The sequence below is a fragment of the Equus quagga genome, chromosome 2 (assembly GCF_021613505.1).
Source record: "Equus quagga isolate Etosha38 chromosome 2, UCLA_HA_Equagga_1.0, whole genome shotgun sequence".
NCBI lineage: Eukaryota > Metazoa > Chordata > Mammalia > Perissodactyla > Equidae > Equus > Equus quagga.
The window spans coordinates 26,049,531-26,063,627 of record NC_060268.1 but is presented as its reverse complement, the minus strand read 5'-3'; the positions used below and the strand labels follow the sequence as shown (position 1 = coordinate 26,063,627).

Genomic DNA, 14,097 nt, shown 5'->3' with positions numbered 1-14,097 from the left:
AAGCGCTAGCATTTTCAGAGTTAGCCAGATACCAGGCTGCTCTCTCACATCTGAGAACATATTAAAAGAAAGGATATTATATTTCTCTCCTTTACATTTTTAGAGAGAATTTGGAAAAGGTCTAACTCTTGTAACTATTTTAAAACTGTTCAGATTGAGAGATCTAACAAAGCCATGGTAGACGCTAACCAATTGAGGGGAAGAATCAGGTCTTCCTCAATCTTTTATTTATACACCTCAGACCATAGTACAGGGTCAAACAGGCAAAGAACCTGCATAGATTTCCACTAAAGGTGAGGAGAGTGAGGAGGGGAGTTCCAGGAACTAAGGCTATTCAAACAGTCATCGCTGGAGAACATGTTGACACCATGTTCCATGTTTTGTTTTCTTTCCTTTTTGTTTGCTTTTTCCCTCTCTGAATGCTCTATCTTCCTTTAATTTAACTTAACAAATTACTGTGCATTAAGAGGGAAATGGGGAAAAAAATTAATAAAAAAGTCCAGCCACATGAGGGCAGTGCTTCCCCTGACAGAAGTGACAGCCTGGAAACTAGAATTAAGTGAACCGAGCAGCAGGAAAGAGCACGTTCAATGATGTGTTCTCTGTGACAAGTGAGATTTTGATTGGTTGTGAAAACAGAATGAAGATAACCAGAGTTTCCAAACCAAAAGAAACAGAAGAATCTAGAACAGTGAACTAGGCCCATTGAACATGGTCAGTTCCAGGCCTCCAAACTGAGTCCTCAGAGACGCCAGCGAGAAGCAAGAATGGAGACTCCCCTCCGAGCTTCCGTGATGCTCCTGTGTGTGCAGCTGGCCTGTGAGTGAGGAAAAGGGGAAGGGCCGGCGAGGAAATGGGGCATCTGTGGCAATTAATTCTATTGGGTCCCCAGGGACAATTTGGGGTTTATGCTAAGGAATGTAAAAGAAATACGGAAAATTTTCAAAACAAAGAAAAGACCAGTTTCTTATGAATGAAAATATTTTAACTCCTGAACAGGGTCAAACGCAAAACTGCCGGTGGAGCAGAGCCCTCCTTCCCTGGAAGTCAAGGAAGGCGAGAGCTTCGCACTGAACTGCACGTACCAAGACAGCAACTCCGATTTCTTTCAATGGTTTAGGCAGGATCGTGGGGAAGGCCCCCGCTCTCTGATACAAATGTTTTCAAATAAGAAAGAGGAGACCAGCGGAAGATTCACAGCCAGGCTTAGCAAAGAGCGCCGGCACTTCTCCCTGCACGTGGAGGATTCCGGGCTCTGGGACTCAACCACGTTCTTGTGCGCGGCGAGCACAGTGAGGCTCAGGCACCTGCACCCTGCACCTGAACCCTTCTAAGCCCTGCCCTTTCTTCTAGGAGGGCTACAGGGCTGACTTTAACTTCGCTCTGAGCAGAGGAAAACGTGAGGGGCGTTTTATAACACAGTGTCAAATATTTCATTTGAAGACCAAGTGCAGAGGGATAATGTTTTAAAATACCATCTAGTTTGTTTTGTTTCTCAGTGTGAAGTCGGTACTCTGTTAAAACTCATCAGAAAACCTGAGGCTTAATATAAGAAAAGAGAGAGCACTAAAGAACAAAGAGAGAACAGAGTAAAATTCTTGCCTTTGAGCTCCTTTGCAGACTTTTACAAATATATCGAAAATACAAAATCTTAAAAGCCATGACCACCAAATTCAGTAGTGAAAGAATATTAATTTTTATATTCCTAAAAGACTGGCTTAGAAGATCAAGTACCGAAACCTGAGGGAAAATGGTATAAAGTTTTTGAAGGATGGAGTGAAAAGAGTTCACAATATGATGGAAAATCTGTTTCTTCCTTAAAAGAGGATAAAAATTCAACCAGCCAGTGGGAGAAGAATCAAAAGAGGGGTGACAAGAGGTTATAAGTAGTGGGTCTTTGAAAAGTGCCCAGCATCCTGCTCTTTTCTAGGGTCAGAACTCTGAGCAGGTGGGTGGGAGCAGGATGAGTCACATTTAGGGGAGACCATGAACGGAGGGGCAGTGAGTGCAGGCACAAAATGTTCGGATCATTGTGTCTCACATCAATACCCACCTGAAAGCATTCACTATGAGAAAGCGCCGAGTGACCATGTGGACAAGATGATCCATCCAGAGGATGTCACCAGCCTCTGTCCTCATCCATGTCAGTGCTGGAACAATAAACCTGTGAACAGATTCTCCAAGGTCACAGAATAGAGGTTCTCCACGAGCCCTGAAACATGAGTTTTCTCTCACCAAGTTGGATTTAGCTACTTCTGCTGCCAAATATCCAACCTGTCAGCAGCAGCTACAACACTGAGCCTCCAGGAGATCAACGAGCCGCTTGTTGGCAAGTTGATTGCACTGGACCACTTCCACCCTGGAGGTGGCAGAAATCTTTTCTTATTGGGGTTAATACATACTCTGGGTCTAAGTTTGCCGTCCCTTCCACAGTGCCACACAAAGCAGCATGAACTGGACCTCAGAGTGTCTGATTGCTCATCATGATCATCAAGGGATTTCACACCCCTTTGCATCAACACACTCACTTTATAGCAAGGAGGTGTGACAATGGACATGTGACCATTGGGTATAATGATCCTACTACATATGGCATTATCCACAAACCACTAGGCTAATTTAACATTGGAATGACCCCTTAAAGGCTTAGCTAAAGCACCAGCTCAGAGAGAGTGCTCTGAGACATTGGAGAACTATTCTTCAAGATGGTGCTGTGTTCCTAGAAGTTGAATAGGATACATGGACCTGGGAACCAAGGGGTGGAAGTAGGACTATCTCTCCATAAACTTCCACTTTCAGTGACTCACTTGGATATTGTGTGCTTCCTGTTCTCATAGCTCTAGGTTCATCTGGACTAGAGGTCCTGTTTCCCTTTGCAGGGAAAGGAGAGGAGGCTACTTCTAATGGAGAAACAGAAAGGTTTTCACCAAACCTAAAGTTACTCATACCACCTGGTCATTTGGAGATTCTCATGCCTGAAGACCAGAAGACCAAGGAAGGAGTTACAAGACTGGCAAAGGCAGTTGTTCTTGATTATCTTGAGGAGACAGAGTTGTTGCTACCTAATGGGATCTGGAAAAATGGCTAAAAATCAGGATTTTCCAGGATGACTTAGCGCTTTCATTACAGTGATTACAGTAAACAGGCAATTGTAGCAACTATAGCCTCACAAGGGCAGAATAACCAAGTGCTTAGACCCCCAGGGATGAAGGTCTAGATTACCTCAGTGAGAATAAATTCTAGACCAGTAGAAGTGTTAGTCAAAGGTGAGGAGAATCAAGAATGAACCGTATAGGAGGTAGATGGAGGGAGATAATAAATATGAATTACAGCTGTGGAATCAACCACCACCGTAATCAACAATTACAATAGTGATTGTAACTTGCCCCACTAGGCTTCCTGTTGATCTTTTTTTTTTTAAAGAACTAGTGATCTGAGTGGCTCTAACATAGAGCACAAGTGGATCTCAGCAGTTCGAGAGATGAGCTGTAGAGAAGTTCATGCTCCACTCACATCCCCTTGACAGTCACCTCTGCACACTGAAGAGCCCAGCATCTCTGAGGACTATTTCCTGGCCATGGAAACACATGTGGCCAGCGTGTGGGGCAAGTCAAATGTGTCAGAGAGTTAATTCCCCCAAAGCAACCCTAAATCAGTGATAGACAATGAGTTTAGGGATTACTACAGCTCCTTTATGCCTCGTTTGGGATAACTCCAAAGTGTAGGCTACACTGTCTCATGGAGTTACCCAGCTGGACTAAGTTCCAATTGCCCATGGTAGTAACTGGCTTGATGACAACACATTGTACTGTCTTCCTTCCCTTCTCTGATTCACTTTCTACCAGCTTTCTAGAATCTTCTGCAAATAAACTACTTACACATAAATCCTCATATTGGAGCTGACTGTCAGGGATCCAAAACCAAGATACAGGATTCAAATCATGCACAAGGTTGGAGATGATCTGGAATAAGGTCCAGCGCCCTTTTTTCCATTGCTGAGAAGACTGAAGACTTGGGAAAACCCAAGACTGGGTTTTGGAGCACAAGGGATTCTAGCAGACACATTCAGGGCTGGTCCCAATTCTAATCACTCCATGAGCATCTCTCTGAGTGGGGAGACTCAGCTGCCTACCTCTGTGTTACAGAGAATCTGTGCTCCTCAGACACCACCCAGGATGTAACCAGGCCCCATTCATACACCCAGCTTGGGGACTGCAACTCTGAAACTACATAAATATACCTGTCACTCCTTCTGGAAATGCCAAATTCTAATAAATCATAGTATGGATTTTTAAAAGTTCCTTGTTCACGATGCTTTCTCAAAATGGAATGAGAGTGATGAGAACAACTCTTTATTTTTTTATTGCGGTAACATTGGTTTATAACATTATATAAATTTCAGGTGCACATCATTATATTTCGATTTCTGTGTAGATTACATCATGTTCACCACCCAAAGACTAGTAACAATCCATCACCATACACGTGTGCCTAACCACCCCTTTCATCTTCCTCCCTCCTCCATTCTCCTCTGGTAACCACCAGTCCAATCTCTATCTCTGTGTGATTGTTTGTTGTTGATTTTGTCTTCTATTTATGGGTGAGATCACACAGTATTTAATTTTCTCACTCTGATTCATTTCGCTTAGCATAATACCCTCAAGTTCTGTCCATATTTTCACAAAGGGCCAGATTTCATTGTTTTTTATGGCTGAGTTGAATTCTGTTGTGTATACATACCACATCTTCTTTATCCAAACATCCCTTTATGGGCACCTAGCTGAGAGCACCTTTTTTTTCTTTTTTAAAGATTGGCACCTGAGCTAACATCTGTTGCCAATCTTCTTTTTCTCTTCTTCTTCTCCCCAAAGCCCCCCAGTACCTAGTTGTATATTCTAGTTTTAGGTCCTTCTGGTTGTGCTGTGTGGGACACCAGCTCAGCATGGCCTGATGAGCGGTGCCATGTCCACTCCCAGGATCCAAACCGGCAAAACCCTGGGCTGCTGAAGCAGAGGATGCGAACTTAATCACTTTGCTACGGGGCCAGCCAAGAGCAATTCTTAATACGAGATGTTTGAGGCAATTTAGTGCTGATGAGAACTCCCACAATAGTTATTTCAGAACTTCTTGATACTGGACAAACTAGGTCTTATTTTAAAAAAAGTATCTGTGGAAAATATAAGCACAGATGCCACATGTTGTGCTTCCACTTATTTCTGAGTTTAGTTTAGTTTACTTACTGCTGTCAGGGATCTGTCTGAGTTTAGTTACTGCTCTTTTCAGTCACAAACATATATCTTTTTTTCTCATTCATTATTTTGAGAAATTATAAAAATATAAAAAATTGAATATATTAATATAAAAGGTATATTCTACCACCCATAATTACTTTGTTCATATTTATCACATCTGCTTTGTCATTTTTATTAAAAAAAAGAAAAAAATTATGCCATTGTTATGAATGAAACCCTGCCACTTCTGCACACCATTCCAGGTCCCATTCTTCTCTCCAAGAGTAAGTCTTCTCAGAATAAATTTCTCAGCTCCACTTCCTCTTTATTTTCATCCTAGAATAAAAGAACTCAGAAAACATTTCTCCCTTTCATTTGAAATTATAACCAAAGGCCTATTTTCTAAAAGAGAGACCAAAAGTACTGGGAAAACTTTCGTCAATGAGACATAGCCACCCACCCACCTGTCAAGCCATTTCCTGTTCTGAAGCAGAAGCATCACCGAGCACAGAGGAGAGCCCAGGCCAGAGCAAGAGACTTCTCACCCTGCAGGGGAGAGCTATCAGCATGGCACTTGTTAGCTTGCTGTGGGCAGTCGTGGTCTCCAACTGTCTTGGTAAGGGAGGTGAAGGTCTTTATTTGTAATGTTTTCTAACTGGGCTGTGAAACAAGACAGAAGATTAATAGAACAGAAATTGCACTGTCTCATAGAGCCCAGCTACACGGAGGCAGAAGCTGGTATGTTCTGCCTGAAGCTTGAATCAAGAAGGAGAAAGGTGGGTGGGCATGAACCAGCTTGTGAGTCCACCTGCTTTCTCTCTCTAGTGTGATACCCCAGTGCAGTTCTTTCTCTTCTCTTTCACACAGGATCCAGCATGGCCCAGACGGTCACTCAGCCTCAACCAGAAATGTCTGTGCACGAGGCAGAGACTGCGACCCTGAACTGCATGTATGACACTAGTGAGAGTAATTATTATTTGCTCTGGTACAAACAGCCTCCCAGCGGGGAGATGATTCTCATTATTCGCCAAGAAGCTTATAAGCAACAGAATGCAACAAATAACCGCTTCTCCGTGAACTTCCAGAAAGCAGACAAATCCTTCAGTCTCAGGATCTCAGACTCCCAGCTGGAGGATGCTGCAGTGTATTTCTGTGCTTTCATGAGGGCACAGTGAAGCAAGCAACAGGGAGAGGCTTACAGAAACCTCAGACCTTGACATCTGTGCAAAGGTTGGGGGAAGTGGTTGAGGTAAGAGGAACATAGAAAAATCATCGATTTCTCTGCAGAATAAAAGCTTCTCCTATTGAACATCAGAAATACAGAGAGATGGATGTCTATAAGTTGTAACCCTTAAAATAGTAGTAATAATCATGATGTATGTAGTGCTTTCCAGTTTTACAAAGTGTCTTCACACATACTATCATGTGTAACTCTCATGACTTTGTATGGCACATGTGACAGGTCAGATTTCCTAGCATTTCCTCTGTCCAGCTTTATAGTTTTCCTGGGAGCTCATACCACTAAGAATCTTCACCTTTCCAATTTTGTTAATTGGTGCTTGTTCTTTTAATTGTCCATCCATGTCTGAAACTGAATCTCCTCAGAACAAGTTATCTATATTAGAACACAACAGGTGTGATAAGGGGGCATAACTAGGGAGGGGATCCCTGGTCCTACCATGGACCTAAAAGATGACCTAGTTCTTGATACTTCAGTCAGCTGACTTCTAAGAATGATGGAATGGGCTGTTAAAGGCTCAGCTAAGAAGCCAGCTCAGGAGCAACACCCTTAGTAATTGGAATGATAAACTCCGGGAAGTGATACTGTTTGTGAAACCAATAGCTGATATATGGTGCTGTGGCACCCTAGCTAAAATACACAAGGTTAGAAACCAAGAAATGGAAATAGAATAGACCTCTCCTATCACTCCCTGTAACTTATTTTCAGAATTTGTGTTTCCCTTTCCCACAACCCTAGGCTCTGTTGGATTAGAGGCCCTAGTTCCCAGAGAAGAATGCTTCCACTGGAGGATTCAGTAAGGGCTCCTTACTGCAGCTATGACTGACACCTAGGTTGTTTTGAACTCCTTGTGCCAATGGTCCAGTAGGCAAAGAGAGGAGTAAGTGGACTTGGAGAGGTAATTGACCCTGATTATCATGAAGCACCAGGTTGTTATTATACAGTGAGGGCAAGGAGGAATATATCTGGAATTTAAGTGTTTCACATTGGGTATTTCCATGCCCAGTAAACATAGCAGATGGCAGTTGCAGAAACAAGACCTAAAAAGGACAATGTCACTGAGACCCCTCAGCAATGAAGGTCTAGGTCATCCCATCAGGCAAGCAACGTAGGTGTGCTAAAGTGCTATACACTGGTAAGGAATCTGGAGAGTATGGCGGAGGAAGGAGAAGATGAGTATCAATTATAGTCTTGGTACCAGTTAAAGAAGTGGAGCCTGAAGCTCATGTCATGCAACCCCCCCCCCCGCCCCCGTATTAAGTGTTTAACATAGATTTCAGCCAGCCACAAACTTGAAGACTTAGTGACACAGTGAAAATAATATAGGGCAAGCATGCATCTGAGTTGTCCAAAGAGAGCCCTGTAACAAATATCTCATGTGCCTCATGATCACGTCCAATGCCTAGTTCTGATTTTATCAATAGCTATGGTGGACAATTCTGTGGACTCTTGGACTTATCTCAAGCTGATAACATCCACATTAAACACCCACTGTGTATTTTTCACTTCTTACCCCAGGGCCTCCTCTGACTCCTCAGGAGGTCACTCAGCCCATGGGCAAGCACAGCCTGAAAGTATAAGGGGATTACCACCCCTGCTGGCAAGCACCAACCAGTGAGGAAAGAGGACTGATGAATGCACTAGTTCATGCCTTCCAGCAGACAATCCTGAACGGCATCCCGTAATGCTTCTCAGAAGATCCTGGCAGAATGAAGCCCCAATCTCATACTACCTACTGTCTCACTCCTACTTCCTAAGGTCACTTCCTAAATAAACCACCTTCCCCTGAGTCCTTGCTTCAGGCTCTATTATAACAAAATTAAAGCAGAGTTTCTTTAAAAATTTAATAAAGAACAGAAGAGAGTTCAAGGTAAACTGTACTGGGATGATTGTTAATAAGAGCAGGTGGTTGCTTTAGTGACTAATTGGAAAAATAGAAGATGTCACTTTATTTTTTCAAAAGACGGTGAAACAGATCACGTTTATGAAATTCCAGTCTCTGCAGATGTGGGATCACGTCTTTTCACTGCACAAAAACTTTGCTTTCCAAATCTGAACTCTTTTATCATTATCCCTATCCGTGAATCTGCTCACCCTGTACTATTTAAACCTCATTCCTACTTCTTCCCAAAATATACCTCTATTCCAGTCAGTCTGTTCTCCTTCCTGGTGCACAAGCACTTCAAGCTCTTGAATTTCTTTTTGGGTTGTTCCATTCCCCCAATTTAGCTTTTGTGTATATTTCAGGCTGGTCAAATCTTATTAGTCTTTTGAGTACAACTCACAGTTCATCTCTAACAGAGAATCCTTGAATTCCGTCTCTTCTAATGTCATACAGACCTGAACCTGAACAAAGCAATTTGACTCTTAGTGACTTACCTTTTTAAATTATTTGCTGTTGTGTCAAGGTACTGAACTTTACAGTCTCTATGAGGACAGAACTCTGCTCTGCATACTTCAGCATTCCTCGATGCTCTTGGCACAGGCTCAGGCACGTAATAAGTACTTGATAAAGCCTGAAGATTATGCTTAAAATTTATCTTATAATCATCGAGTGTTCATGAAAGAATATTAAGGGGAAAATTTGGTATGTTTTAACATAGTCACAGAAAGTTTCTTTGAGAAGGTAAGACATGATAAAAGGTAGGATTTTTTAAAGCAATAATAAAGGGAAGAATTGGGTATATTTTAAATATCAAGTTCTCTTCATTGAGTGTAAATAGAAACCTGAAACTCATATAAACAGATTACTTCCAGAAAAGATCTCTTTACTAAACCAAGTTATTTCTGTGTAGAGGAGCAAATCCTAGGAATTACCTCAGTAATTATTTGTTTGACCTGAAGAGGGCACTGCATGCATCCATTGACAACAGTCATTTGAAAAGCCCGTCTCATGGTCAAAAACCTGCTATGTTCCTAATACATATGAAAAACCTGAAACAAACGATCCTTTATATAAAGAGTCTAGGTCAGATTTCCACATTACAGAATCGAATCCTCCATGGGCCTGGGAAGGCCAAACCATGGAGTAGCTTCTAGGAGTCAGATTTATGATCTGATGGCTTCAGTCAGGATGTGAGCTGGGAGAATTTATGTCATCAGGAACCCAAAGGACCCAGAAGGTTCTGAGATCTAGTCTCTATCTTTTATAGAAGGTACTCGAAGAACAAAGGAATTCTTTGGTGTGTGTGAGAGTGTGTGTGAGTGTGTGTGTGTGTGAGGAAGACTGGGCCCGAGCTAACATCTGTTGCCAATCTTCCTCCTTTTGCTTGAGGAAGATTGTTGCTGGGCTAACATCTGTGCCAGTCTTCCTCTATTTTATGTGGGCTTCTGCCACAGTGTGACTTGATGAGTGGTGCCAGGTCCACACCTGGGATCCGAACCTGCAACCCCTGGGCTGCTGAAGTGGAGTGTAAGAAGTTAACCACTACACCACCGGGCCAGCCCCAGAAATGAATTTTTAAAATCCATCCTTTAATATTATCTTTTAAGAAAAGTAACCATCAGATGAAGAAAGTTCTTCTTAACTGACCATCCAAGAAGGAAACAATTTTATTACCTGCTGTAATTATTTGAACAGTGTTTCAGATCCATTGATACAGGATGGAAAGGATCTATAATGAATCTGGTGTCTTTGTTTCTGTTCTGGTTTTTTAGGGCTTTGGAGCACAAGAGTGGATTAGCAGCCTCCTTCGGTGTTAGTCCCAGCTCCTCCACTCCCTGCACATCAATATCACACAGTCAGGAGACTAAGGCACCTTCCTCTGTGCCAAAGGAAACCCTTGTTCCCCAGAGAGCGCCCAATGCACTGGGCCCCACTCCCTGCATTGGGACCGCCACTCAGGGGTTAGTAATCATCTCCTCTGACAAAAGAAAATTGTAAATGAATAAAAATAAAACTTTGTTGAAAAGACTTTTGACAAGTTTTTTGTTCACTCTATTTTCAAATAAGAAATTGAGAGTCATGAGAACACTAAACCCGAGATGTCTGAGGTGTTTAGGAGTGGGGACCCTCAGTGTTCTCTAGGCAAGATCCACCCAACTAAGAGGGAATGTCTTGACCTCTGGAGCAGCTTCTCCAACTTGTGCCATTAATTGTTGATGTGCCTTTGTTTCTGCCTCTATAAAAGTTCCCCTATGAGAACATGGGAGTAGGCATGTGATGTTCACATATTTTTCTCCTAGCTTTTACCTTTTATAGTCTAACTACATAACCCTTATGATAAATCCTGTGACAGCAGTTGCCAGATGCTGTTGATTCCCAGGGGTACACAGTGGAATTTCTCAGACTGCCCAGAAAGGGTACTACTTTTCTTTTTTAACCTTTTCCTCTCTTTCCTTTTCCTTCTTCACCCTTCTTTTCTGCTTAATATTCTGTAATCTGGCTTTGCTCACCACCTTCTATGGACTTCCTAAATAACCCAACCCAATAAACTATCCTTACTTAAAACAAACAAAAACACAAAAGACAATGATCATCTGGGCAAAATATATATTTTTAAAAAACGAAATGAAAAGACAGCTTTTGTCCACCCCCATATTTGCCCACTTGAAAGTTCTTTCATACACATTTCATATACATCATCTCATTTGATCCTCAGAGTTCAACAATATGATTACCTACCTGTGGAAGCTAGGGACTGAATGGATGATGGATATAAGATACTAAAGTTCTGACTGGCTGGGCCCAGAGGATCAAGAAAAGATCTAAAACAACAGGATGGACCCTCTGGTTTGAGATCCCCAACCAGCACTACAGGCACAGTGAATGCAAACAACAGGCAGAAAACATTTATCCTGAGAGCCTCATTAGTGAACTCCTAGCTTCAGCTAGACTGAGGGCCAGAGAAAAGACAGCCTGATCATCTAGAGTTTCCTATAAAGACTGAAGAGGAGAAGGGAGGAATCATAAAGTAACAACAGTTTTACCAATGTCAGTGACTCTGACCAGAAAATGGTAGGCATGGCAGAAAGAACTGTGCCATCTACAGAGACTCACCAAGTTGTACTTTAAGAAATCCTCTGGAGTTAAGAAGGTCCATGGCAAAATGCCCACTGTTTACCACATTTCCCAAATGGAATTAATAAGCGGGTTGGGAGAGTTAAGGCCACTGGTCCCTATATGGCAAGTCAGCTTTTAATTTAGGCTTTTCTTCTCCTTCTTTTATGCAGGGGGAAGAAAGTTCACATAAAGCTGGACCATCGAGGTGGCCTTATCTAAGACTGGATGACACAAACTCGGTAGGAAGAGAAAAGAAATGTAAATGAGACTAGTGGTTCCTTCCATTGTGAGTTTTCATTTTTGCTCAGTTGCCTCTTCTATGAATTGAGGGCTGTAATTCCTGACCTTTCTCCTCTCAAAGAATGCACGTATGAGAAAAAATGAGATGACAATATAAAGCTGTCAGATGTGCAACACAGGATGTTTCCAAGTAAATTATGTATTAATTGTTCTGATTCTTCATTCACAAAGCCATGAATAAATGTGCACAAAAGTCCTTACAGGCACATTTACCACTGGTACTGCAGAGTTCTAGAACTTCTTGACACAGTCAAAGCCAGGTATTCTTAATAAAAAAGGCATCAAGCAAATGGCAGTGCCATTAGACATCAGAATCCTGGTTTTAATTTTCTCTAGACTATCTGAGTATTGCAGTTTTCTTTATCATTGTTTTGAGTTTTAAGAAATAGTTAAGATACAGTATTAATCAAAGAATAATATAACCAAAACCTGTGTTATGGCTACCCAGAGACCATTATGATAAAGAAAGAAACAAAGGAAAGAAGGAAGGAAGGAAGAGAAAGCTGACAGAAAATTGAAGTCATTACGTTAGCCTTGCCTGTCTTTTCCCCACACATCCCATTTTCCTCTCCAAGACACGACTTCACAAAAACAATTTACAAGCAACTTCTCCTCTTGACTTTTATTCCAAAATAAACACTTCAGACATCTTTTTTCATTTGGCACTATAGCCTAAGATTTATTCTCTGAAGCAAAAGACAAAAGGCATTGATAAACTTTCTAAGCAAAACATAATGAACGGCCCACATGACATGTGATTTCCTGTTCTGAAGCAGTGATGTCACCAAGTACAGCTGATACCCAAGCTTCAGATCAGAACGAGAGATTTTTTTTCACCTGCGGGAGAGCTGCCAGCATGGTTTGCCCTGGTTTGCTGTGGGCGTTCGTGGTCTCCACCTGTCTCGGTAAGGAAGGCACATGTATTTGCTTTTACCAGTATACAATAGGACTGAGAAGGGGGAAGAAAAATTAATAACACAGGGATCATACCTCCTCATTGGTCCCTGTTATTGGGGGCAAGAAAGTTGATGGATTTTGCCTAAAGCTTGGATCAAGAAGGAGAAAGGTGGGTGGGCATGGGAACCAGCTTGTGAGTCCATCTGCTTTATCTCTCTGGTGTGATACCCCAGTGCAGTCTTTCTCTCCTCTTTCACACAGGATCCAGCATGGCCCAGACGGTCACTCAGCCTCAACCAGAAATATCTGTGCACGAGGCAGAGACTGTGACCCTGAACTGCATGTATGACACTAGTGACAGTGATTATTATTTATTCTGGTACAAACAGCCTCCCAACGGGGAGATGATTCTCATTATTCGCCAAGAAGCTTATAAGCAACAGAACGCAACAAATAATCGCTTCTCTGTGAACTTCCGGAAAGCAGACAAATCCTTCGGTCTCAGGATCTCAGACTCCCAGCTGGAGGATGCTGCGATGTACTTCTGTGCTTTCATGAGGGCACAGTGAAACATGCAACAGGGAGAGGCTTACAGAAACCTCAGGCCTCGGTGTCTATGCAAAGGGCGGGGGAAGTGGTTGAGGAAAGAGGAACATAGAAAATCATCAAGTTCGTGAAGTACCTTCAATGTATCCATTTCATTTAACTCACAACACTGTGTGCTGTAGAGGACAAGTCAGATATTCTAAGTGTCACTGCTATCCAGTGACTCTCATAGCTCTAAGTGAAACTATACTCTGGAATCGTGCCTTAAGCTTTTTACGGTGTGAATTACTGTAATGACTAGTCATCTGCATGTCCCATGGTAATATCAAAGCGAACATATCCCAAATTGAATTTCTTATCCTCCCCATAAATCTTATTTTTTCTTTATTTTCCCCTCCTCAGCCTCACTCAGGATTCAAGCACACAATAAAAATCTGCTGTTGCTGGGTTTGGAGAATTTCTTCACCCTCTACCTTCTACCATAGACCATCTGATTTTTTATGTGTGCACATCTTATTTCTTTCCAACTACAAAAGAGTGCAAAAACCTACATCATGTCTGTCTCATTGTTTCCCAGTTGATCAGTCATTCTTCCTGACTTTACCCTAATTTCACCCTGCACTTCTTACGTTTCTTTAATATACCGTTTGCCTGACCTAAGAGGATGAGGAAAGAGAAAAAACAATTGTCAAACAGGATTTCGTGTGCTGCTAGTACTCATCAGCAAATGCTAAAAAAAAGATTGATTTCTGGTAATGCTATCACTGCTTCTGATGAGGCAACCAAGGAGGAGGTGAACCATTTAGAAGAACCCAATCTAAAGTGGCTCCAAGCAGCTGCTGTGGCCAGAATCCCATCCCTGAGAGTTGGGGGATGTCTGG

At 42.1% G+C, this 14,097-nt stretch overlaps 1 protein-coding gene across 1 annotated transcript in view; it reads left to right on the top strand.

Annotated features, from left to right (window-relative positions):
* Positions 1 to 12,629: 12,629 nt before the first annotated feature.
* The window catches only part of LOC124235405 (T cell receptor alpha chain MC.7.G5-like), a 474,302-nt gene continuing 472,834 nt past the window's right edge, over positions 12,630 to 14,097 (top strand). Inside the window, exons 1-3 of the mRNA XM_046653306.1 lie at positions 12,630 to 12,678; positions 12,932 to 13,235; positions 14,007 to 14,009. Of these exons, the coding sequence (XP_046509262.1) occupies positions 12,630 to 12,678; positions 12,932 to 13,235; positions 14,007 to 14,009 (356 nt within the window). The remainder of the gene's footprint in view (positions 12,679 to 12,931; positions 13,236 to 14,006; positions 14,010 to 14,097) is intronic.